Source organism: Rissa tridactyla, chromosome Z (assembly GCF_028500815.1).
Source record: "Rissa tridactyla isolate bRisTri1 chromosome Z, bRisTri1.patW.cur.20221130, whole genome shotgun sequence".
Taxonomy (NCBI): Eukaryota; Metazoa; Chordata; class Aves; order Charadriiformes; family Laridae; genus Rissa; species Rissa tridactyla.
This window is the reverse complement of record NC_071497.1, coordinates 76093127-76120211: the sequence shown is the minus strand read 5'-3', so window position 1 is coordinate 76120211 and position 27085 is coordinate 76093127. Positions and strand designations below refer to the sequence as shown.

Sequence of the window (27085 nt, the reverse complement as noted above, 5' to 3'; positions counted from 1 at the left end):
TGGCAGTGCTTGGGTAGGTCAGGATTTATTTGGACTTAGTGCGAAGACTGAAGCTAAAACTAGCGCGCTCAGACTGGTGCAGCCCCAGACATCCTTGGCCTTGTCCTGCACAGCAAGAACACAGGAGCTTAGAAAAACAAAACAAACTTTAAAACAAAGTGCTGTGCAATTAACTGGAAGGGCTGAGTATGAAGGTATGTACTACCCACCAGCTCACAAAATTAGTTAGGAATGACTCAGAAACCAAGTGTGAATGAGTAGCATGTAAAGGCACTTAATGCAGCACAAAAATGGACTCAATACAGGTCTGTAAAAATGAAAAGTCAAGTCCTAATCCTGTGTTTATTCACACTGCAGACAGGAAGATCCTTCCTGACTTCAATAAGAGATTTGCCTGTGTAAAGACTGAAATAGAGTGAAAAGCAGGGTGCCAGATGTGGTCCAGCAAGATTTAAGGGCTTTAATCAAGGTTCTTATCTGAGGCAATTCAATCTGCCTGCACTGTCCCCAGTCTGCCTGCACTGTCCCCAGCACAGCTGCAGAGGGGACTGCCCCGTGTGGATCCACCACAATGGGCTCTTTCTCTATCAACACTCCACAAAAGAAAATCTCTTCTGAAGACTTTTAATGTTTGCTCTGATCCCAATTCCCTTTTATTCCTTCGCTTTCACGTTGGAATTTAGCACAGCTGCCCTAGGACGTCATGAAGGGCTGTGAAAACAACTTTGAAATTGGCTTTCAGACAACAGGAGAGGAAATGCAGGGCCCATGAGTCAATGACAAATTTCATCTTGGATCAGGATCTAGGGTCAAACCAACATCCTTTCTTCAGGACCAGCATTGAGGGGGCTGCTTGGACTCTGCTTTTATTCTCCCTAGTCACCTGATGAATTCTCTAGTGAAACAGGATGGATGTATATAACTTCCTATGGCCAATACACACTGCCCTATGCTGGATCGCAGATGGGTTCTTATCTCTTTGAAATTTAATTGGAGAGAAAGGAGCTCTGGTACTGGGCTCAGACCCTTCTCCACCTCCTCCACTTGCATGCTTCTGAAAAATATGCCTGGTGGGATATCCTCAAGGACCTTGTCAGTGTGGTCAGGATGGTGGCAGTGGCTGCCCTCTCTTCCCATCTCAACTTGCAGATGTTTCCCACTGTTCATCACACTCAAGGCTGAAAGGAGTGTTGTCTGATCATGAGAAAAGTGATCTGAGTAACCCCTGAAGGAACAGCTACAGAAGGAACCTGCACTGCTCCTTCTGCATTTAGGAATGTGTTGGATTCATCCGAAGACCAGCTGAGGCACTGTCAGGTAGCAGCCAGAGCAGGGCTGCCCTATGAGAAGGGATGAGCTGGGAGCTGAGGGTGCGAGGGCAGTGCAGGCAATGCCCTCACTGACCAGGATGCAGTCCTGCAGCATCTGGTCAGGGGGCACAGGGCAGGATGCTAGTAATGGGGCCCATCTCAGACAAGGTGAGGTGATGAACCAGGTCCAAGGTCCATCTTGGGAGCCCAGTCAGGAGCAGTGGGAGACAGGGCTGAAGACAAGACTTGCACCTTGCAAGGAGCAAGGTCCATCCAGGAGGCAGGGATGGATAGACCCATCTGGTAGACTGTGGCAAATGTTAGGCTGGAGGCTGATACTCCTACATGATAGCTCAGTCAAGGAGCGAAAGCCCAGAGCTGGGCTTAGGTGGAGCTCCTGAGCCCTGGACAGGGGTTGTGGATGGAAGCTCCAAGTGAGGTCAAGGCCATTAGGGCCCTGACAGGCACGGAAAGGCTGGGCTGTGCCAGACATGAGCTGCAGTGAAGTCCATAAACTCTCTTTGGACTGAGTCCTCTACTCTTCGTCTTATCTTAAACCTCATGGAGACAAAACTCCTACCATACTGTTTGGCAGACCAGTTGTGCCAGACCTTAATGAACAGAGTACAGTGGTTTGGAGTTTGCCTCTTCTGCACCACTGAGCAGTGTTCTGCCCTCCTCTTCCTTCTCATGCCCATCTGGCAGCAGCTTCAGGTACTGAGCTGAGCATGAGGAGAAGACAACGTAGTCAAGAGATGACAGAGACAAGACCTTTAGATCCCGTGCATTGGCCTGTCCATGACCAATGGCACAAGGTTGTCAAGCCTCACCATGTCTTTCTGCCTCCATGTCCTCCTCTGTCCCACCATGACGAGGACACTCACCACACTAATTTACATAGATTGACAACTCTGTAACAGCATGACTCCAAGTACAAGGAACAGCATAGGAAAACACAAGCAGCTACCACATTTTCCTAGAGATTTTCCTGGAATACCCAACATGTGATGGGATCCTGGAACTCACTTTATTATTGCTGCCAGGAGGAGGTCAAGGAGTTGCATATGTAAGAAATTCCCAAAACTGTCAAAAAAAAAAAGAAAAAAAAAAGAGAGAGGACTGTGGGTTGGATATAAATCCTTTTATTTCTGATTTTCGGCCAGTCTTTTACTTCTGGGAGTCAGGATGAGATCTTTACAAGGACCAGATGAACCCCATCATCATCCTGTTGGCCTTTCTCAGTCTTCTGTTTAGTTGGGGCTGCTACCCACCATCAGAAATAAGGCAGTGAACTTGGTAGCCTTAAAACTGATCTAGCCTAGCTATTCTGTATTACCTATGAAAACAAAGCCTTTGTGGCACTGCTTGCCTTGTTACGCGCATTTATTAAATATGTCCTTGAGCACATTTTCACAGCCCTGCAGTCACATTGCTGCATACGGCAGCTGCATGCTTTCAGATTGCGCTGTTGCAGTTAAGCAAGGTGCCATTGAATTGCTCTCCTGCCACCTCCTTGCAAGGATTTGTCAAAGCACCTGGGAAAGACATTTCTGCTTCTCAGCTGCTTCATTGGTCTGTACCTTGTGCTACACAGGTACCAGTGAAATTGGCAGGTGTCATGGCACAACACCTCCCTGTGGGACGGCCAGGGTTTTGTTAGGATTTGCTTTGAGCCAGGTTGTCCAGCTGCTAGTAACTGAGCCAGGGGAATAAAGTCATATGGTCAATACCCTGCCATACCCTGCCTTTTCCAGGTGTCACCCTTTAGCCTCTGTAACCTGGCTACAAATGCAGCGCTGTCTCTTATTTCCAGTGACTTTTATAGCAAGGAGATAATTTGTTTGCTCAGCGAACAAAGGTAGAGGCCATCTGCTGAGCATTTGCCCGCAGTCAGACGTCACAGGCAGGTTTCTGAAAACACCCCCAAAGTAACAGCTCATCCGCCAGATCTGGACTTGTGTAACTGTGGCGCGATGAGCACTATTCTTAGGGACAGCATTTCGGTGGAGTCACACCTCCAGGAGGTGTGAATCTAGCCCCTGAAAAGAGCAGATGAGAATAATCCCTCACCCACAGACAACGTTGCTCTCGTGTCAAGCTTCGCATCTGGAGAGCTTGAGGCTGACGGTGGGTAACCACGCTCCAGCCTATTCATGTAGGACACAGGCGCACACAGGAGCTGCCCGTGGTCAACCAGAAATCTAGGGCAGACCTGGGAATAAGTGTAATGCTCCCGATTCCTATTTTTGGGAATCTATAGTGCTTCTTGTCTGAGATGTTTCATTTTTATAAATCTATAGGAGAACCAGAAGCTCCTGTAAGGCCTCTTAATTCCTGCTTCAAAGATATTTCCTCTCCATCGCTTTTCCCATATGGGACTCTCCCTCACTAAAGGCAGACCATGGGGGAGATAAGCAGGGTGATGCGTTAGAGGCATCGCTCTGTAAAATGGTGGCTGTGTATGGACTGTTTAACAGACTGCGGTCCTGCCGGTTCCCATAGTACCCCTCACTTCCCAGAGTCAGGTTCTGGTACAGCTCTAAAGGAGTGACAGGGTGTGAGGGTGTCGAGCATCACGGAATAGGATCAGATCAAGAGCAGAGGCCAACTGAGATTTCTCTGTAGTCAAACGAGAGCCTGAGCTGTCAAATCACACAGCCCTGGACTATTGCATGAAAACATCAGTGGTATCCTACACAGAGCTTCAGCTGTATTCTTGATGTGGGAATGCAGAGCTTTGACTTGGAAAAGCTGAAGTTTTCCCTAGTTTCTTTTTATCATTTAATATTGAAATTCCCTTAGTCCCTGAAGGCTGTGAACAAGTTAGTTGTTGAATGAGAAATCTTCGCAGTGATTATGAGGAATTCTTTTTTTCTGGTGCTTCATTTTAATTACAGATTCTAGAATAAAGAGAAGATCCACTATGATACTCTCTGTCCTTACCCTGAGGTCTGTAGTGTCCCAGTGTCTGAAAAGACGGTGTGTATCAAACAATAGTCATGATCCTGAAATACTATGGAGAAAATACTGGATGTCCAGATCCCTGCAGTTAAGCATTTGGAAGCTGTTATGTCTGGGGTTTTTACCATGCCTAATGGCAATAGGAAACAAAATGAATAGCTCTGGTTCATTCAGTGGTTTTCTTGACGCAATTAATGGATAGAAATAGAAGGCAGGAATTGAACTAAACCACTCCCATTCTTTTCTTATGCCCCTCTGAGATTTTTGCAGGCCACGTTCTATAAACTTTAAGTGAGTGTTTACTGAGTAGTTTTTCCCATGTTGTATGTGACCTTCTGAAATCTGTTGACGCACAAAGGTCAACTCCCCTTACTTTTTCCTGCAGCTGCTGTCCTATCTTTTTTTTTTTTTTAAAGTAAGTGGCCGTGATATTTTTCTTAAGATTAGTGGGCAGGGAGCATCTTTAGATCCAGCTTTTATTAAAAAGTCTGCCAGACTCTTTGTCTGGTGGAAACAGGCTGGTCAAGCAAGTAATTTAATTCTCTGTATGTTGGGTTCGCTGAGGATGCTGCTATTCCATTTCTTCTGTTTTAGCAGTGTCTGTGGAGCCTGTGTGCAGCATATATCCCATGGTGAGGAAGTTTGAAATAAACTAAATTTAACAATGTGTCATGACATTTAGATCACAGGCAGAGTTAACCACACCCAGAGATGGCTACATGATGCCAGGAGAAAAGCAATATTGTTTGTATGATGATCTCTGATAAACATCATTTTTTGCGGGAGTGAATCAATGGGAGGATTTGGCATTTCCACCTCTGCTCTTTTTCTTCATTGGCTTGTACAAGGGATTAAAACATGAAGTTACTGCTGAAGAATGTTGCTGTAATTTGTGTCTGTACATAGCCAGAAATCCAGTAACTGCCTAAAATGGAATAGCTTCCCCCCATACACACTTTATGGTGGTGATCTTAAATAATTCGTCTAATAGTAAAAACATGAAGGTGTGTGTCGATTTAGAAGTTGGGATCCTGGCTTAATGCATGGATTGGAAATGGCCTGTGATTCATAACTCGTAGCTCCTGTGCTCCCACCAGTATAGCAATATCTAAAGGCTATTACAATACTACAGTCGCTATTTCCTCTTCCATTGAACCAGTGAATTTATTAGTGAATGAAGGTGCACTGTGTAATATCTGCCTCCTTCTGCTGTCACACCTTAGGTTCCCTGGGAGGGGGTTAATAGGCATCTACTGTAGAATATCTATGGGTAAAATTTTAGATGTGCTTGCAACAGGTGGCATATGTGATTCCCAGACGAAACATGAACGAGTACTTGATAAACTTGACATAAAAAGCCTAGCACACCAACATACTGAAGGGGCAGCCCTAGCTGGTGGGCTCAGTATGATGGATTGAGCCTCTCTATCAGGTGTCAAGAATCAGACCAGAGAGCTCTGCTCTTCGTGGAAGAAAATACCCAGTTCTGTAATCTCGAGGTTGAGTCTTTCTCTGGTTTGAAGAAGACAAGACGGGGGAGCAGACGTTGCTTGTGGCTGGAGGGGCCGTCTGCAATTAGAAAAGGAAACTGGAAATAGGGAACAAAGCTGCATCTTGCTTATTGAAATGGCCAGTTCTTGTGTTAGTGGCTGTTTGCACAAGACCGCACTCAAGTGATCTTTGTGGAATAGAAACAAGCCACTGCTCCAAGAGAGGCTGCTGAATCAGGTGAAAATAATAATGTCATGTTCTGCTCCTGGGAGAATCCATCGCTCCTCTTTGGTTATCCAGTTGAATGGTGCTTCCAAGTCTCAGACAAGTTACTGATAATTGACCTAGGACGCATTTTCTAAGGCTGCTTTGTAAACGCTACCAGCAAAATGTCTTAGTTGTGTCTTGGTTACAGTTTTTAATTCTATTTGTGCATTGTGTAAGTATAGACACTAACAAAGGGAAGATGTGTCTCTGTTTGTGAGTGACTACATGTACCTGTATTTACCTGCAGTTGCACTGGCATAAACTGGGCATCATGTTTTCACCAGTTCCAAGAGAAATTATGTTTATCCAGGCTTGGCATAACTATGTGGGGGAAAAGGAAATGTTTTTTGAGCTGCTGTTGGAAACAATGCTATTACTAAATATAAGGAAGTAAAAACACGTTTGAAATGGGTTGTGCTGTAATTTTGTTTCCTGTTTTACCAATCCTATTTATTTTCCTTTTTTTTTCCCTACAGAACAATTCAATTAAGACATCAAAATACAACTTCTTCACTTTCCTGCCTCTCAACCTGTTTGAACAGTTTCAGCGAATAGCCAATGCTTACTTTCTTTTCTTGCTGATTTTGCAGGTATGAATGCCCTGTGCTGTTTCTAGCAGATTGTGTTGTCTGTTATCAAAGCCAGTCTATGTGCTGGTAATTGTAATAAAGTGCAAGCCATATCCCTGTTATGAGTTAGCGTCTTAGCAAAACCTTAAAGTAGATAGAAAGTAGGGCAGGAAAAAAGCAATTTCCTTTCTTACCTTTGGATATGAGGGTTTGAACTAAATGAAGAAGAAATGTAATTAAATTTTTCAACAAATTGTGTACGTTTTTCATGCCCTGTCCTGCCACCCCTTTGTGTCTAGATCTGAGTGCTCCTGGCTGTCTTTGGATTTGCATTACTTATTGCTCCTGTAGTATAAAAGGAATTTGACCCTTATCCATAGGTTTAAAGGCAAAATCCATTGTCAGTCTCAAAGGAAATAGCAAGAAGAAGAACAAATTTGTAACCTGTACTGTTTCCCTGGGGAGGAAGGAGTTAACATCAGGAAGGCTCCAGGTTGGAGCTAGTTTGCCTTAAGCTGAATATTGCTGCTCCCTGCTCAGCAGGGTGAGGACAGTGTCTAATATGGAGCTTGTCAGACACTGGCAACGCTATTGAACCCTGTGGCGCGAAATGGCATTGAGCTGCACTTTGCCCATGGCTGTTGGCAATACTACTCTGCCTGAAAGCTGAACGCACCGGAGAAATTGATACCAGGATTTCTGCCCCTTTGCACTTTGATGGAATATGGATAAATACAGTGTACTCTGTTGTTGCTGAGTCATACTGGAATACACGTTATCAAAAAAAAAAAAAAAAGGTATAATTTTGATTGTGTTTCAAGTATGCTATTTAAAATTCAACCATTTGAGTGCACACACATTTGCAAAATTACCTTTTCAAATGCTCTTTTTCAATTTCAGCTCAAAAAAGTATCGGCAAAATTTTGTTAAGCTTGTAGCAAACTACGTACAATCTTCTTTGCTTATTTACAGGGAACAAATTTGGAAAATTTCAGCCCACGTATATTTTTCAAGAAGCTAGTGAAAGTGCCTTTTCAGCTAAGCTCACAGCACTGTTCCTGTGTTGTTGTACTGCACTCTAGCTGTTTGTCTATCAAATTCACAGTATTTCAAGCTATTTGCCTTAAATTATTTCACCGTGTCTTTTGCTGGATCATCTAGAAGCTACTGTGTATAAAAGTGTAGAGCTTTTTCTGATGCCTGCATCAAGGTGGGCTGAAGAGGGCAGCTTCTAGGCTTTTACATTTATATATCCCCCCACTTGATTTTTCCCCTCTTCTGCCCACTCACTCCATCCCTGTAGCACTGGGAGTATCTCCTCCTGCACCAGGAGTGGATGTGATGGGTAGGCGGTGGGGACTCCGCCTCCCCACTCCTTTGGTGCAGTCCAGTAAGACATGCATATTCCCAGTCAGGTGAGAAGACAGCAGTTACATGTCTCGGCAGCCTCCACATCTGAGCGGGGATGTGCTTGCCCCTAAACATCATTCCTCATGGCTGGATTTGGTGGTGCCTCGTAGGATCAGGGTTGTGACAGTGCAGCAGAAGCAGCAATACCAAAGAGCCTCCACCCTTTAGCAGCTGCTTTAGTGGCATAAACGTCAACTGGAGGTGGAGCACCTCTCCCATGAAGACAGGCTGAGGGAGTTGGGGTTGTTCAGCCTCGAGAAGAGAAAGCTCCAGGGAGACCTTATAGCGGCCTTCCAGTACTCCAAGGGGGGGTTAAAAGAAAGATAGGGAGGGACTCTTTATCAGGGACAGTAGTGATAGGACAAGGCGTAGCAGTTTAAAACTGAAGGAGGGTAGATTTAGGTTAGATATTAGGAAGAAATTCTTTACTGTTTGGGTGGTGAGACACTGGAACAGGTTGCCCAGAGAAGCTGTGGATGCCCCATCCCTGGAGGTGTTCAAGGCCAGGCTGGATGGGGCTTTGAGCAACCTGGTCTATTGGGAGATGTCCCTCCCCATGGCAGGGGGTTGCAACTAGATGATCTTTAAGGCCCCTTCCAACCCAAACCATTCTATGATTCTATTAACTTCACAATGCACATGGAGTTGACGCTGCTCAAATCCAATCTGGTGGACACAGCGATGCTGGTATCACATTGCTTCCATCATTAGTGATACTCTTCCAGAGGAAGGGAGGAACTTCGGTGGAGTAAGAGATCTGTCTCTGCCTCACTGCGGCCATGACAGGGACACCTTCAACTCTAAGTGTCCCCTTACTATTAAAGATGTGAGAAACAAAACTGGCTCTGTTGCTCTTGGAAAAACAAGGTTAGCCCTGGCAACAGCTGTATGTTGTTTATTGATATGAAGTTTACTTCAGCAAAATGTGAAGGGTTACTGAAAAAAAAATAGAAGCATTTGAAGTCTCTGCATAGCAGGCCTTGGTCCCTGGCTCTGGATCCCTCAGAGCAGGCTTGCCCATATCAGTGCCTGCAGAGAAAACCACTGAGGACTTTACAATCCTAATGTTACAAACAACAAGAAAAGCAACCCACTGCACTTCCTGACAGCTCCATGTTTATAATCTAAATTACAGCTTGGTTTGTAAGCAAAGCATGGGTTCCCCGGCTGTCCTACCTTTGTGGAATCACATACAAGTGATAGAGCTGCACTTCTTGTCTTTATTCTATATTCAGGAGTCTTAGAAAAGTGTTATCTATAGCTTCCACAGAAAACAGTGTTTTGTTTCCATTGCTTTGCTGAATTGTCAGGAAATTTCTCAACTCAGATCTTTTCTTTCTACAGCTGATTCCTCAGATTTCCTCGCTGGCCTGGTTTACAACAGTGGTGCCCCTAGTGCTGGTGCTGGCTGTATCAGGAGTCAAGGATGCCATTGATGATTTTGTAAGATCTATATTTCTTACCTGTACTTTGGAGTTTGCCCATGATTCTTCAGCACAATGAGTGAAGCAAACTGCTTAAGATAAACACAGCCAGTAGTAGGCAGCTGGAGAACTGGTCTGTGGCCAAGATGGGATTTGAGATTAGACTCCCAAATCTATAGTTCATTACCTAAAAAGAAGCTAGAATTTACAAATTGCTGAGCAGCCCAGCAACTCCATTGACTTTCTCTGAAACTGCTCACCTGGCTGAAAATGTGTTCACCAATAGATATGTCTGGAAGCTTGCACAGAAGTCTGTTCTTAGGCTTCCACTTTGGAGAACTCATCTGTCATCTAGCTGCAATGCAGGCAGAAAAAAGGAAGCATACAACCCTTGTGTGATATTTCAAACTTACCCAGCTTTGGCCGAAGTCTGCCCCCATGAGAGTAATGTTCGAAGTTCCATTGACTTCACAGGGTGACTTTAGAGCTGAGTTCAGCATGTGATTTTCTGTCATTATTGAAATAATTTTGATGCTCTATCTAGCTGCTGGGTGCAGCTTTGCAAGTGGGCAGGAGAGAGGTGGCACAGTGCTCCCCCAGGGAGCAATGCCAACTTGGTCCGGTGGGAGGTGTCCCTGCCCATGGCAGGGGGGTTGGAACTAGGTGATCTTTAAGGTCCCTTCCAACCCGGAACCATTCTATGATTCTGTGAAGATCTGTGGCCACTTCCCATATCAGAGCAGAAGAATGGATTTCTCTGGTGTTTACGAACTGTGATGGGCAGAACCAACACCAGCGGAGTCCGGACTGTGCTAAGTGACGTATAAAGCTCTACCCTCCTTCTTCCCTCCAAGAGCAATCCCCGTGTTGCCTGTTGCTCTTTGCAGTCCAGTTATGCCCTATGTTACTAGTGTAAATGTGGGCTCGAATATGACTCAGTTGTGATTCTAATCTGCCTGAACCATTCAGCCAGCTAATGAACTGCCTACAGCTGTCGTGTGCTTGGTTTCCTGGAAATGTCTTTTAATGTACTGATCAAATTTTCAGAATCGACACAAAAGTGACAAACACGTCAACAACCGCCCAGTCCAGGTCCTGATCAATGGCATGTAAGTCCTTTTGGTTTTGCTTTAATTTTGAGTGGGAAGAGCATTTCATTAATAATATATTTTTTCCTGTGTGATTCCAAATGATCACTAAACAATTTAAAATTGAATTGTCTCTCACACCATTAGTTAACCATGCAGTTCTGTGTGTCTGATTAATGAACCAAAGACACAGTACCACAATCAGTGCAGACATTATGTCTGTGACCCTGTACTGACAAAAAGTAAACTCTTTCTTTTCCTGGAAATGTATACATGGTTAAATAAGTGATACTTTGAGGGTATTGTGTTATTTTACTCCTTACCCTAGAAATGCCAAACAAGGCTATCTTCCCGTGTCCATTCATGTTCATAGCACTCATTTCTGCGTTAAACAAAACTAGGCATTATCAACAAGTTATTTTAAATTAAGAAGCAGGAATAGCTTCCCTATACACATCACAGTACTTAGAGTGTGTGTAGCACTTCTGACTTAGATATACTCAAAATATTTCAGCTGTGTGCTTTGGACATGGCACTGCTAGCACTGTTCTTTCCTGCAGAAAAAGTAGCGGAGGTTTTGGCTTTTCTGGCAGACAGATGTACTGTTTAGTTGCAGCTCCATGGAGTCCAACTGTGTGTAGGACACAGCTGTAGACAGCTGTGAAGTCTCTTGTGATTTTCTTTTCCATACTACAGATAGCAGTATGTTGTGTAAACTCCAACAGATGATCAAACAGTTAAAAATATAACTGGAAAGTGAAGAATAGGAACATAATTTTTGTGCTTTCTGCTAAGTAAACCAGTTTCTTAGTTTACTGTGTATTAGTTACTGTGTCTAGGAAACATACATTGAAACAGAAATTTTCTAGTATTTTGCCTTTGTTCAAAAACTGGGAACCATGAGTCCTGTCCAACTCCCACCAATATCGAAAAAGCAAGGCTGAGCTGCCCAGTCCTGTTTTGATGTAGCTCTTGATATTTCTCACCTCTAGATTTTGCACATACGGCTATCGTGACTTGGTTACATTGGCGCTTGCAGTTGAGCTGGCTGTTTGCGTACGCTTCTTGCTTAGTGCTGTGAAGGCCACTGCGGACACAGGCTTAACTAGGCACATGCACGGCCAAAGCACCTGCACGGACCTTCCTGACAGCCAGGTCCACACAGAACCAGAGCTGTTGCTCTGGCTTCTAATAGCACTTAGAAAAACTAACACAACTGGCAATTTTCACAGGTGTTTGGGAAGTCTGTTACACAAAGTAGGGAGTTTTTTTCTGAGACAATGTGGCCTTTAGGAGAAGGGAATAGTCAGTCCAGACAGAAGGACAGTGCACATGGACTGTGCTGCTATTGTGGGGCTTGGTCTCAACCCTGCACATGGCACCCCAACTTAGTATGCATCAGGACACACCACGGCACTTCCATCTTATCAACAACCTAAGTCCTGATGGCACCTACAGTCTGGCTTCAGGAGCGGAGCAGAACGTCCTACTTTCCCTGCTTTATATGCCTACTTACCAGGAGTTTTCTTACAGGTTAAAGGACGAAAAATGGATGAATGTCCAAGTGGGGGATATAATAAAACTAGAAAACAACAACTTTGTGACGGTGAGTTCAGTTTCTCCCCATCCTGTTCACAGTTAGTCTCTGTAATTACTCTTATCACTCACGTGCAAATCAGTCAGTAGTGATGATAACTGCCCCAGAGACCTGCAGGATGCAGAAACCACAAGTAGCATTGCAGTGCCGTGCCCTCTGACCGTGTGAACTTACACCAAGTCTGTCTGTCCCTGTTCAGGCCGATCTACTGTTGCTGTCGAGCAGTGAGCCGCACAGCCTGACATACATCGAGACAGCTGAACTGGATGGGTAAGTGAGCCTGGACCTCGGGTGCAATCACTGCAGACAAGTCTTCCCTGGTGACCTTGGGTCCTGCAAGTTTACCTGCAATAGCTTTGGTAGCTAGAGTTTCCTAATATGTAGAATAAACTTTGGGTCGATATCTTGAAAATAACATCTTCTGGTGGATACTTTTGCCTCTTTCAGTGCAAATGTCACGTGAGGAGAGGATTTTACTTTTTATTTTTACCGACAGTTCTTCTAAGAGAGTGAGTTAGAAATGTGTTCCTGCCATATCACAGGCCACTGGCAGAAGCTTTCTGTTTCTTTTATCTCCCTTAGTCTTTTCTCTTAGCCAGATTATCTGGGTGAGATATTCACAATGAATAGCTCCAGTAATCTCCTTTGGACTGCTATACCATATTAATGCCTGCACACTGCAAAGGCTTCCAAATGTTGCTCACTCCAGGGTACAAGTAGCCACAAGTCAGAGGGTTGCAACTAATTTGTATTAATTTGAATAAACTGGAGCTGACCTCATCTTTATGACCCAATTTGCATTACCTTTTCTGCATTGCCTGAAGTTAGTATCAGCTTGAAGGACTAAGCAACACCAGAGAGATCAAGAAATTGTGTCTCTCCCAAGACGCTGCAGAAAGCCCTCTGGACTTTCTCCATCTGACTTCTGCTGAAAATGAGTTTGTAGTTCTTGTACACACAAGTGCCAGGGAGCACTTTTAGGAGACCCTGAACAAATGCAGTGTTTCTTTGCAGTCCTGGAGTACTCTTCAGGACCAGAATACCATGGGAGAAGATCCAGAGCTCTCCTATATGCTCAGATACTTCAGGGTTCAGTGTGGTGTGAGTGGCAGGAGATGCTCAGGGAGATGAGATGCCTGGTCTTGCATGTTGTGGTGAAACTGAGAAGACAGAGCCACTTCCCCCTCTTTGGTACCATGGTACCATGTCCGGAATTCCTCTGGACTGCCTGTCTTTGCAACTGAAATAGACAACTGCACACTTTGGCCAGGTAAAAAAGGCACATGATGGCACGGTCCATCAGATGTCTAAGGAAGAAGACTGTGCTCAAGAACAGAAGTGACTTTCAAGGAAAGCTTTCAGTTCACGTATGACTTTCAGTTCATGTTTTTGTCTCATGTTATTTGTTGCAGTGAAACAAACCTGAAGGTGAAGCAGGCACTGACAGTCACTGCAGAGCTTGGAGAAGATCTTCAGAAACTGACGGAGTTCAATGGTGAGTCTACATGGAAAATTCACTTTCCAGAGGCTCTGAGCAAACACCAGAGTCCACAGAGTACCTGGGAGTCTTCCTTCCAGGCTGTTCACTGCTCCCTCCTGGGGCTTCTCTGCATGTAGCGGCAGGAAAACAGAACGGGTGCGTTGCAGTCCATGCAACAGATATCAACAGCATACGTAGAGAAAGAGGTCCCCCTTTGCTCGCAGGTCTCTCTGTGCTGTGCATGGCTGTGACCTGGAACTGCATTGGTGGGAATTCTTCTGGCTGCACACTTTTCTTTATCATCAATCTGTGCACATTGAGTCTACCCACCTTGAACCTCGATATGAGAGTTTGTGTAATTGCACAGTGGAATCTGTTTTCCCCAAACTGCATGCTTAGTTCTGATCGCAAATTATTTTCACAATGCACTTTTACATTGATGCAGAAATGCCGATGCATTGATTACATTTCGCTTCTGAGGAGCAGCACTTTCCAGACACTGTGCAGACCTGAGGACTAGCTCTGTGGACACAGGTCCATGACTACTTCCCAGCCTGAAGCCTCGCCCTGACAGCATTTCTCTCCTCTTTCAATGCCACAAAAAGACTGCATTTTAAGATCTTTAAAGATGAGCAGTGCAGATGTTGTTAACAAGCAATGTGTCCTTTCTTAGCAGCGTTTTGTATATAAAATTTAGAATGGGACATAACGAGACATAACGAGACATAACGGGACGTAACAGAATAGAATAGAATAGAATAGAATAGAATAGAATAGAATAGAATAGAATAGAGTAATTTCAGTTGGAAGGGACCTACAATGACCATCTAGTCCATCTGCCTGACCACTTCAGGGCTGACAAAAGTTAAAGCATGTTATTAAGGGCACTGCCCACATGCCTCTGAAACACTGACAGTCTTGGGGCATTGACCAGCTCTCTAGGAAGCCTGTTCCAGTGTGTGACCACCCTCTCGGTAAAGAAATGCTTCCTAATGTCCAGTCTAAACCTTCCCTGGTGCAGCTTTGAACCATTCCCATGTGTCCTGTCACTGGATACCAGGGAACATGTAGCAGCACATACATGGAAAGAAGCCAGACCTGTCAAAACCAGAATACTCCATGCTCACACATCATCTGTCTGGAGAGAGAGGACGGGGAACAGACCAAGTGGTGTTAGTCACTCTCCATGGTGCCCTGCTGGCCTAAGTACCAGGGCAGGATTACAGCAAGAGTCAGTATGGAAATGGGTGCTGGGTGGAACATCTCAAGGACTCCAGCCTCTCAGGAAATATTTTTAGATAAAGAGGAAAAATAATTTTTTAAAAATATTTCCTTCGAAATAACTAGATGATTCCAGGCCGAACGGTGGGGACGTGGAAGAGAGTTAGCATAGCCGGTATGGTCCCTGGTAGAGCAATCCAAAGGCATGGGCTTTTGCTTTGCTTTCTAAGTTGGGGTTTTATGCAATAATGTGTGTGGTCTCAGCTGAGTGTTAGATCAGTGCAGCAGGATTTCTACGAAGTGCTGGCTGAGGTTCTGAGTGTTTTAGGTCTCGAGAAATATGTTTTTACAGGTGCAGTTTGCTTTATGTTAATAGCCAGAGTGGCATGCCTTAATTATTTTCCTGAAGAGGCTGCACTGTATACCAATTTGTAAGCAAAATCTTAATCTTAAATAATGTTTCAAGCATTTTCTGTGTAATGCTTATCTAAGTATACTGCATTCTTGAAAGTGCATAATTAAAAAAATGTTTCAAAATATTTTGCAAAATTCAAACTTTTTTGTCAAATATTTATTTGTCCTTTAATCTCTATTTTAGTTATGTTGTAAATAAAAGTGGCCTCTTTGCAATACTTAAAATGAATAAAATGTTTCCCAGGATGATTTATATTTGGCAGAGTACTGGGAAGAGTGCCTGGAATCAGACCCAACCTTGCATTTCCCTTAGCAAAACTCTGTAGAAGTATTTAAATATTTATGTAACTCTTTATCTAATTACTTCTTGAGACAGGAAGAGAGGAAAGGGTTGAGCAGCTAATACAGGCACTCAGTGGAATGTTTAATGTGAGTTACGATGTTTGTTGACATCGCAATGGTTCAGATAAGGAAGATGCTTGCAAAATGCTGAACTTCTTTATTTGATTTGGGGAACTGGGAGATGAGAAAGGAAACAGTATTTTTCAGTTACTTAGTACTTATCACATGTAGTCTTGGCAGTATTTAACTCTTTCAGGTGAAATGCATTACAGATATCTTCTTGCTGTTAATGAGAGGAGGTGACAGGAGGCATGGTGCCTTTCTGAGGTATCTTCAGCTGCAGGGTTACTGCGGTCAATGCAGGTATATTGAGTGAATCTCTACAGCATCTCATTTTTTTGCCATTGGTCCAATTTGGATGCACGGGTCCAGTGGAGGGCCACAAAGACGTTCAGAGCACCTCTGCTATGAGGACAAGCTGAGAGAGTTGGGGTTGTTCAGCCTGGAGAAGAGAAAGCTCCGGGGAGACCTTATAGTGTCCTTCCAGTACCTGAAGGGGGCCTACAGGAGAGATGGGGAGGGACTCTTTATCAGGGAGTGTAGCGATAGGACAAGGGGTAACGGTTTTAAAATGAAAGAGGGGAAATTTAGATTAGATATCAGGAAGAAATTCTTTACTGCGAGGGTGGTGAGGCACCGGAACAGGTTTCCCAGGGAACCTGTGGATCCCTGGAGGTGTTCAAGGCCAGGCTGGATGGGACTTTGAGCAACCTGGTCTACTGGGAGGTGTCCCTGCCGATGGCAGGGGGGTTGGAACTAGATGATCTTTAAGGTTCCTTCCAACCCAACACATTCTATGATTCTATTTTATGATTCTATGAATCTCTTCTGAACTCAAAATCAGCATATCAGTAATCCTGACCCACACGCTTACTGGAAAGCAGATGTGGATGTGGACATGCAAGGTATTCACTTGAGCATTGTCCCACAGCTGGCATGAGGAGACGCACAGTCTTCCTGGTGGGGGACAATGCCTTGGGTTTCATTCACCAAAGTCTCATGGTGCTGTGTTTCAGGTTGCACCGCAAACTGCAAAGCCTCTCGTTTCTTTGTGCTTTCCAAGGGGCTGCAGGGGCTGTAGTGAGACAGGTGTGGTTACTGTAGACTTTTAGATATTACGGAGTACATGTCTGATTGTTCTCGGATTAACTACATGATAAAATAGAAGATCAGCATAGATATTAGTCACATGTGTCACAGATTTTCCTAATTGCTTCATCTTTCAAGCCTGGCGATTTGCCTGTGCTACAGCAGAGCTACTTTTCTACGAAAAGAGCACCCATTCTTGATTTTAAAATTTGCATTGGTGGAGTCTACCACAATGTTCAAAGGTGTACTTTTCTTTTGGACTTCTCTGGATTTTGCTTCCAGTCTCTTGAGCCTGGTGTGTTTTGTCTGAGAACAGCTGGAAGAGCCGCATTCTCTGCAAATGCTAGTTCTTAAGTAGATATTTGCAGCCTGCGACCAAAATAACTTTAATGTTCCTGTTGATTAACTGAACAGACTAAACTCCTGGAATCCCTTTCAATGAGGCGTGTTTGTATTTTCCAGTTCTTTTCAACACATCCACAGGGCTCTGCTTTGAATCTTTAGATCTCAGGTGCAAATGTTGATTTGTTATTTATTTCTTTATTTTTTTTAAATAGTTTTTATACCAAAGTATCTGAGTTTACAGTTTTGTGTGAACACATTTTATTACAAGAAATAAATATAAAGCAGGGAAATAGAAACAGGCTCTCCAATCCTTTACACTGTCAGCTGCATGGCCAAAGGTAGGAGTGCGGAGTGTGGTTTTTTATGTGCCTCTGGGAGTTAAGGAATAAAACAGATTAAATTTAAAAACCAGTGAACAAAGACACCTCACTTAATTACTCTCTTGCAGTCTTCAGGCTATGATTTTTCTCGCTTGGTCTCCTGCAGTTTTAAAGAAAATGGAATAGGAATTATGTGAGGTCAGCACTTTTGTCTAAACTTATCCAGTGACATCCTAGCACCATGAACTTCTGTGAAAGGACTGAAAGTATGTTGCTGGTTCAACATTTCTTCTCACCTGCATAAAAGCTGTGGAAACTTTGCTTTGGACTCTATGAGTACAAAACCAACATGTTCAAAGAATAGGATAAATGCAAATTTATTGTGGTCCATTGGATTATGACATGAATGTGGGTAAGGAGCAAAACACCAGTAAATGTATGAAACAGGATGGGAATGATAGGGCCAGGAGTGGAGTGCAGCTACAGTGCTACGTATTCCCCATATTCTGGAGAACAGCTGAGAATGCAGTATTGACACATATTTCTGGGCCAAGATTTCCACCATCTTTTTGTTTTTACCTTCCTTTTACAGGTGAAGTCAAATGTGAGGCACCAAATAACAAACTGGATAAGTTCACAGGAACTCTTACTCTTCGAGGAGAGAAGTATGCCCTGGACAATGAGAAGATGTTGCTGAGGGGCTGTACGATTAGGAACACAGAGTGGTGCTTTGGTCTCGTTATTTATGCTGGTAGGTAGAAAAAATGTCGTGAATTGCAGAGCACAGCAGCACTAGCGTGGAAGTACATCACACCCATTACGCACAAAGCAACCAAGAAACTTTCTCTTTGCAAAATTCGTTTCTACCAAGTACAAGAACAAAGGCAAAAAAATACATGACATCCCTGGTCTTAAGTATAGGCTAGAAATTATGCATATAACAGGGGATTTTACTCTGAGATTTTTTTATAGTGGTCCATAAGAGAAAACTGGATTGCAAATGCTACATTACAGCATCCAATTCCATCTTGATTAAGTGCTTTAGTAAGCAGAGGTAGTCTTTTATTTCAGAAATGCGTGCAGCAAAGTACATGACAGTAGTCTTGATCAACCAATAAGAAAGACTATAAGAATTAAATCTATTTAAGAATTAAAGCTGAATTAAATCTGCCTTTACTGGCGCACACTGGGTCAATTGGAGTCTTTCTCTCACCAGGCTTGTTCAAATTTTTTCACTCCTTAGTGTATTCAATTACAAATTCCACATCATTTCTATGCAATTTTAATCCATATTGGGATATCAGGGTAATTGATAATATTATTGTAGACTGTTAGATTTATGCTTTTTATGAGCATAGACCTGCTATTGTTTCCACACTGCTGTAGACATGTGAGATGATGTATAACTTGTCACTAATAACAGAGCAGTATCAGGTATTCTGTGAAAAGTAATTAAACCTGAAAGGGAGTTCAAAGAAGAGCGCAGGATCAAAATTTAGAATTAATGACTTTCTGTGACTCCCTCCATATAATCTAAGACAAGTGACTTAACCTTTTTCGGCCTAAGTTTCCCACTGGCACCGTAAACTGTATGTACCTGCCTTCAAGAAAGCTGCGATGGGTATTTATGTTGTAAAGCACAGCGGGGCCTCAGAAGGATTGTGCTTTAGAACGGCTAAACTTTATTGCTAAAATTCATGAGTGTTTCATCTCCAGGGCCAGACACAAAATTAATGCAGAACAGCGGAAAAACAACTTTTAAACGGACGAGCATTGATCGGCTCATGAATGTCCTTGTGTTGGTGGTAAGTCTGATTAATGTAGCTTCATTTCTTCAGATGTATTCATCATTTCCAGATGCTCCACCTCTTTGTCCACACAAATAAGGGAATATCTGAAGGGACTAATGATAAAAAGAAAAATGATATAATAATTTATGAGCAGCTTGAGTTCTGCAGCGCCTCTGCCAGCCCATTTGCAAAGCAAGGCCATAACATTGACAGTGTTAAGGACCTTTCTTCCGAGCTTTTAATTTGCTCTGCTCTCCCTTGCTCTGCATATTATTTTTTTTTGTGAGAATCACTTTGAAGCCCGCAAATGCCTTTTTTGCCCTAGTAATTTTGTCATTTTCTATTTAAATAAACATTACCGGTTCTCCCTTTTCTTTCTAATTTCTTGGCATCTTTGGTGATAGCTGCACAGGACTTGGTAATTGATTTTTTTAATTTACAAGATGCCAGCTTCTGACTTAACACATTAGGGTAAAATGTTAGACATGGTCTCATTAATACTCAGAAACTGGTGTTTTTAGCAGCTGGGAAATTTGAGAACACTAATCTTATACAGCAGGCACTCTCCTCAAATTAGAAAACAGACCTGATTTGAGGTTTAAGCTTGTCAGTGGTTTTAACAAATGGCAAACACTTCCAGGCGGAGGTAGTGATTCTTTTATGGAGACTCTCCCAAGATTTTACCACTTGAGTTCAAAGCTGCTCAGGGAAGGAAGACATGCACCATAACACCACTTTACTTGATGTTGTTTGAAGAAAAGCTCTTTAGTTTTAGGCTTTTATTTTCCTTTGGATGCAAGGAAATGCCTTTTTCATGCTTTTTTGTGCACACCACCACTTTCCGTTTGTGACACTGGGAAGGTCTGGTGGCCACTGTTTCCTCTTCTTCCCTCCTGCCCTTGCTCTCCAGCCCAACCTGACAGTCTGGATCCATTCCTGGAGCAAGCCCTGAGGAAGACAAAGCTTAAGGTGTCTGATACCAGCAAGGCTGCCCTGAGCTCTCACTGTCCTGCCTGACTTTACGTCTCCTCAGCCCTGGGTCTGACAGCATAAACATCTCCAGGCTCGCCGCTCCATCCCAGACCCCCTCCTCCTGCTTATTTCTCAGGACCCTGAAAGCCCTTTAGATGGACCCATGGATGAGAGCTGTGACACAGCAGGTTGTGCCTCTGTGAGACTCAAATAGTACCAAAGCAGCAGCGGTCACCTCGACTCCCAGAGCTGTGAAGCAGTGACTTGAATATCTGTGTGTGTGCATTTGCTGTAAAGCCCAGCAGAGAAGCACAGAGAGGCACTCCACAGTCATCTTCAAGCCCTCTTGAGTCCTTGCTCCATGTACTGTAAGAACAAACTGTTGACTGCAGTAAGATTACACTTTAGACCAGTCTCCACCGAGTGAAAATCTTGATTACCATCATCAGCTTGTTTTCCTCAGTGTTTTCTTCCCTTGCACTTAACAGGACAGCAAAATCAAGCAAAGTCTGGGCCTCTTACATCCAAAATTTTGCAAGCATTTGAAAAAATTAACATTTTCTTAGGTGTTCTGCTGTGTTTCACCTGGAACGGAGGACGGGCTGTGGGGCAGGGCTGTGGGGGGATCCACAGGGCACAAAAACGCAGGAGAAAAACTGAACAGGGAATTCAGAATTTAGCATTGAATTAAGGTTGCCAAACCTCCTTTCACAAGTCAAGGGTCCCACCCAGAGCTTTCAGTCTGTTTGGCCTCTCTTCATGAATGCGAACACGATGAATTTACCTCCTGGCTCTGTTTTAAAAAACTGAGCAAGTTGCAGTTGATTGCATCAGCCACTGCCTGGGTTCTTTGGGGGCTGACGGAGCCAAGGGTGTGTTTTTCTCCTTCACACATTTTTAAGGCACCTAACATTTTGGTGTCTAAGTAAAGCTCTGTCCTACCCTAAGCACCAGGCTCTTTGCACGCCCAAGGGATGTGGCATCAGGTCCTTCCAGCTCACTGGGTGGCCAAAGGTTACAAAGCGCAGTCATAAAATGTGGCAGCATATTGTGCTCTTGAGTTTGGAAATACAAAGCAGCCACGGCTTGCTATAAATAGCTCATTTTAAGTGTAATGAAACTTGTTCCATGTTAACACTGGCAAAGCTATTTTTTGTTTAATTGTCCATAAAAATTCCCAGGCGCAAAGCGGTGTTTAAGCAGGGCTTGCCAATATCCTGGTTAAATGCTGCCCCAGTGTGTCCCAACAAGGGTTAATCAGGAATGAACCTTTCCAGATGGCAACCATAGCTGTTTTTTTCACATTTGGAAGTGCTTCTCAGTGATCTGAGAGAGAAGTGAATGTTCCTCCGCTGGGGACACACCGACCAGCTCCAGGAAGGCTTTTTCCTCCAAAACTTGCTTTTTAGCAGGTTTGGGGAAGCATGTTTTCAGAGAAACAGGGCCGTCACCTCCACCTCTTAAACAACTTATTGCTTCAAATCCTTAAGCAGAACTCAAAGTGCCAATAAGGAAACGGAGACAGTTCGAATTCCCAGTCCAACAGGAAATGTTTGTCAGGAGTCACCTCCTCTTTATAGAAGTCCTACCCAGCCCTGCAGAGGATGTCTCACCCAGGCAGTGCACGGGCAGGACCCAGGGAAGGAGGAAGTTCATGGTGGGAAGCCCCATGAGCATGCACAAACCTACAATCAGGATTTTTTTCACGTCCTTCTCTTGCAGAGCTGTGGTTACGATTACAATGACCCACACACAGTTGTTTCTCTGACAGAAATTAATCTCCCAGGCTGCTGATAACGGCTTGGTCTTCTGCATTTATCTCAAAGCAAAGAGCATGTTAGTGAACTTTGTGTAAGCACGAGTATTGGACACAGGTGGAGCTGTTAGGGACGAGAGCATTGACATGCAACATGCACAAAAGGCAAGATGTACATAACGCTGCTGCAGTCGTAGACAAGAGCTGCTGTGATACAAAATCAGAGAATCATTTAGATCAGAAAAGACCTTTAAGATCACCAAGTCTAAACGTAAACCGAACACTGCCAAGTCCACCACTAAACCGTGTCCCTCAGCACTACATCCACACATCGTTTAAATACCTCCAGGGATGGTGATTCCACCACTTCCCTGGGCAGCCTGTTCCAATGCTTGACAATCCTTTCAGTGAAGAATTTTTTTCCTAATACCCAATGTAAACCTCCCCTGATGCAACTTGAGGCCATCTCCTCTTGTCCTATCACTTTTTCCTTGGGAGAAGAGACTGACCCTCACCTCGCTACACCCTCCTTTCAGGCAGTTGTAGAGAGCAATAAGGTCTCCCCTCAGCCTCCTTTTCTCCAGGCTGAACATCCCCAGCTCCCTCAGCCGTTCCTCATAAAACTTGTGCTCCAGAGCCCTCACCAGCTTCGTTGCCCTTCTCTGGACCCACTCCAGCACCTCAATGTCTTTCTTGTAGTGAGGGGCCCAAAACTGGACACAGTACTTGAGGTGGGGCCTCACCAGTGCTGAGTACAGGGGGACGATCAACTCCCCATCCCTATATGTGAAAGTTCAGCTGCTGTCTTGCCCCGCGTCTATTTCTGTTGCTGAATCATACGTTGAATTTCCTGCATGGATTGTGATATTGTACAAACTGACAATTTTTAACCTGTCAGGCAGTGAGGAAACATTCAGGGTACAGTGATAAGATAGAGGAGCACAGTGATAAGATAGAGGATCCAGCTGGCTCTTCTAATTCATTTATTTTACAACAGACAAGGTCTGCAGAGAGGAGCAATATCCTCTATTTGACCAACAGAAATATCTATAAAAATAGACAGGCTTGTCTATTTTATCCATCCATGTCTATTGGTTTAATAAAGGACATTACCTGGACCTGGATCGTGCCTCTCATATATCTTTAAGTCCTGATGATTCAACAGCAGAAATTGAAGTCTGCTTTTCCTGCTGGTCACAGAGGTTTAAAAACACATTCCTTAACTGCAAGCAATATTGTCTCCTTTTCACAAGTGGAGTAATTTATTTGGCCTCCCACGGTTAAACAGAAAAATTACTCCTGATGTGGGAAATAAACATATCCCCTGAAACTCATCCCAGCACCTTTACTTACTGCAGTCCCCTTTTAGCAGCTTCTTGCTATTAAAACTTGAATTGGTCAGACGTGCACTTTTCACCAAGTGATTCAAGTCACTCCATAAAAGTATCCTTCTTCCTCTCATAGATTACCTCAGCAATACAAATACCAGCTTTACCAGCAATGTTTCTCTTTGCACCTCAATTTCTGTTTTCTAAAAAGGTTGATTACTGTTTTAATGTGATTCTTACTGGGTGGCTTTATACATAATGGCCCATCTTACTGATATTTTCTCCCTAATGATTATACTTGCAAAAGATGATTTGTAATTGCTCCCTTGTGCAGCTTGTTGATTCCGTATCTTCATTTTTTTGGAGAAGTGACATATTTGGAGAAGTTCATATCAACAGAACTGGGTTTATTATCATTTGTCCAGGAAGGATGTCAAGCTAACTTCATTTTGTCTTTTCCTTGATCACTATTTCTACCTTTCAAATATTGGAACTATGTTAGCCGATTTTCCGTATGGTGGAGCTTCCCAGTTTTCAAAGCATTGTTAAAAATTAACCTTACTAGTTGGGAGAATTTCTCAGCTAGTCCCTCTAAGCTTTCATCTTTAAATTACCTGGACCCACTGGATTGAAAATGCTGATTATTACAGATAGAGCCACATAGTGTTCCTTGTCACAGAAGGTAATCTGTCTTTTCCATCTGCTACAACATACGGTATAGATACTTCCTTCTGCTTCCGTCCTCCTTCTTTCATGGAGGACTGTCTGTTGAACATGTCTGCTTTTTCCACACCTGTTTATGACTTTACTGTTTTCTTCTCTTGATATTTTATATGAATGTTAGTTATTCATAGTTCTATAATTTCTTGCAGTTTATATTAATTTCTGTTAACTTCTTTTCTTCCCCTTCTTTTTCTGTTCTTTTCCAAATAATTGTATTGCTAGGTTCTTGCCTTCTTTTAGTCAAAAGTGCTTTATGCCCTATGTGATGTTTTTGTGTCTATTAAATGGTGTTCCTGAGCAAGTCCCAGTTTCCATCAAGGTGTCCCACTTTGAAATTCTCTTCCCAGTTGCTGTTCCCCTGGTTGATTTAGGCTTCTCTAAAGTCCAAGGATACACGTCATTGATTAATGTTGCTTTCTGTTTGCTCAAAGGAAATGTAATCAGATTGATAGCAGGTACCAAGGCAACCATTAGTTCTGAGTCAGTAATTAACTCTGCTTTAACCATCAGCATGATATCCAGTGCTGAATTCCAACCTGCACAGCGCTGGATTTCGTGTGTTACAAATTATCTTTAGTAGTTTTTCAGAAATGTTGAGGAAAACTATGATATATCCACCAAATGGCCAGGTAAAGTTCTCCAGGCAGTTTCTGTTCCCATGTGCAGCGCCTGATGTTTGAGGACCCGCAGCTCAACTCACCTCTAACGAGATTTGATATTCTGCAGCCAGCTGCCCATGAGCACCCTGGTTTAGGTGTTTGGTCTTGAATCCTGAGCCGCTTGAAGTCTTGTGATTCCAAATTGCCAGACTCTGCACTGTGTAGCTTTGCCCTTGAGGTAGAAGTGTCATGACTTTGCTGGTTTTCCACCTTCACCCCTACCAAACTTTCCATGTGATTCAGGCTGTCCAACCCAATTTCATTAGGGTGTTCTGATTAACCTGTACGTAATAAATTCCTTATTTCTAAAATGCATATCTTTGGGTTTGTTTTGTGGGTTTTTTTCAGATCTTTGCATTTTTAGGACTGATGTGTCTGATCCTAGCCATTGGCAATGGCATCTGGGAGTATGATAAAGGCTACTACTTCCAAGTCTATCTGCCCTGGGCAGAAGGTGTCAACTCTGCCTCCTACTCCGGCTTCCTCATGTTCTGGTCATATGTGATCATTCTAAATACGGTGGTGCCAATTTCGCTCTATGTCAGGTATGTGCCAGAACCTCCTTTCATATTTCATTTGAGGAGACATCTAGTTTTTGCCTTAGCTGAGAGTAGCATTTTCCCTAGACACAAATGCAACGCCATTGTGGACAATTGCACATGATCACAGTGATGCTTTTCTTCTTGCTGCTGGTTTTGGAGGTCTTTGTCAGGGTTGGAGCAGGGGGCAGCAGAGAGCCCTGGAAGAGGAAAGGATGATATTGCAGTTAAAGGGAAGCTCTAGGTGTAGGATGCCATAGGACTGGGACTGGAAGCCTGTTACTGGTAGTGTCTTGCTCTCTCCCACTTGCACTGCCCATCAAACAAAACGAATGGCACATGCTTTGAGGTGGCTCTAGGGCTCAGGTGAGGAGCAGATTGCCAGGTAAGTAGGTGTAATCAGGTTGAGGATCCATAGTACTTCGTGCTATATGAGCATAGTGAGTGTCACCACTTGCCAGAGAACGTAGGGCTATGTTGGTTATTGCAATAGGTAAGCAGTGGTAGAGGGTAGGCAACACATCTGCAATGCTCTCAAAACCCTGAGGCTGGGCTGTAGATTGAGTAGGCCTGTGTAGTTTTATCATTGGACCTAAGTCTTAGGGCAGCTTTGCTACTGAGACCCTCTTTTGTGTTGGTGAATATGAGGAATTCATCCCATTCCCACCCAGCATGTCACACCAGCAGCAAAGTGGAAATTCATGTTGTCTGCCAGCTGATAAGGCTCCTTGGTTGGATTGAGTTGCACAATGACTCGCTTGTTGTGGACCTCTGAGTAGTTTCAGCCGTGGCTGTGCTCATCCCCTGGCACTGGGCTCAGCCCAGCCCAAACCCTGCTGGAAACCTTCCCTCTCTGAGCACCACTCCTCAAACTGCACCAAGTGAAACCCACTGCTCCTGCCTTGCTTTTCAGTCTGAAAACTTCTGAAACTTTTCAAATGCATTTATAAGTCGTTGTTTTATAAATAAAGGAAAGGAATTTGCTATAAACCTAACATCACTTCAGTGGGACTTGCTTCAGCATTGCTTAGTACAGGCCATTTGAGGACAACCTGATGAGTACACCCTGTCATTACCTTTCAATTTCTTCTAATTGCAATCGCTAATGGTGATGCTGAAGACAAAGATCTTGTCCCTTTAAACTAATGAATATTCCATCACCTTCTTTTTCTCCAGTGTAGAGATTATACGCTTGGGTAACAGTTTCTACATTGACTGGGACCGCAAAATGTATTATCCACTGAATGACACGCCAGCTCAGGCCCGTACCACTACTCTCAATGAAGAGCTGGGGCAGATCAAGTACATCTTCTCAGACAAAACAGGAACTCTCACTCAGAACATCATGTGTTTCAACAAGTGCTCCATCAATGGCAAATCCTACGGTATGTTATCCATTTGTCTTAATCTCCAGGTTTTATTCTAGTATATGCCTCTTGGTCCACAGAGACCAAATGTGACATCCAGAAGAGAGTGTCTTGTAAGAAGCTGGAGTGATCAAGTGCAGGGCTGCCCATCAGGGATGTCTGGACAGCCCTGATTACATCACTTGAATACCTTAGTATCATTTGCCTTTCCGTTGTTTCCCCTTTTTGCTACCCTTTTACCTCCGCTTTTCTGACCCAGTCTTGTCCCAACTAAAGAACCTGCACCTTATTACTTTTTCCTCATTGGTCATCCCAGTTTTACATCTGTACTCTTTTTTTTTTTTTTTTCTGATATCACTGACTAGGTAATCTCAGCCTTTTAAGGTATTATTGACATGGTTACCCGGGTGTTGCTAACCCTGCAAAACATTACACATAACTCACATAACTAACTCTCTCTTAACCACTTGTGAAATCATCCATCCCTCAGGGTGTTATCTGCAAATTTTGCCAGCTTTTCATACCACTGTTTCTCACATTCAGCAATTTCTCATGTCATGAGC

At 43.5% G+C, this 27085-nt stretch overlaps 1 protein-coding gene across 3 annotated transcripts in view; it reads left to right on the top strand.

The window, feature by feature from the left end:
* The window catches only part of LOC128902429 (phospholipid-transporting ATPase ID-like), a 90964-nt gene that overhangs the window by 35921 nt on the left and 27958 nt on the right, over positions 1-27085 (top strand). For all 3 annotated transcript variants that reach the window (XM_054185443.1, XM_054185444.1, XM_054185442.1), the window contains 10 exons: positions 6506-6619; positions 9353-9451; positions 10480-10541; positions 12054-12126; positions 12317-12387; positions 13530-13612; positions 17981-18139; positions 19105-19193; positions 24965-25161; positions 26332-26540. In XM_054185443.1, coding sequence (XP_054041418.1) covers positions 6506-6619; positions 9353-9451; positions 10480-10541; positions 12054-12126; positions 12317-12387; positions 13530-13612; positions 17981-18139; positions 19105-19193; positions 24965-25161; positions 26332-26540 — 1156 coding nt within the window. The remainder of the gene's footprint in view (positions 1-6505; positions 6620-9352; positions 9452-10479; positions 10542-12053; positions 12127-12316; positions 12388-13529; positions 13613-17980; positions 18140-19104; positions 19194-24964; positions 25162-26331; positions 26541-27085) is intronic.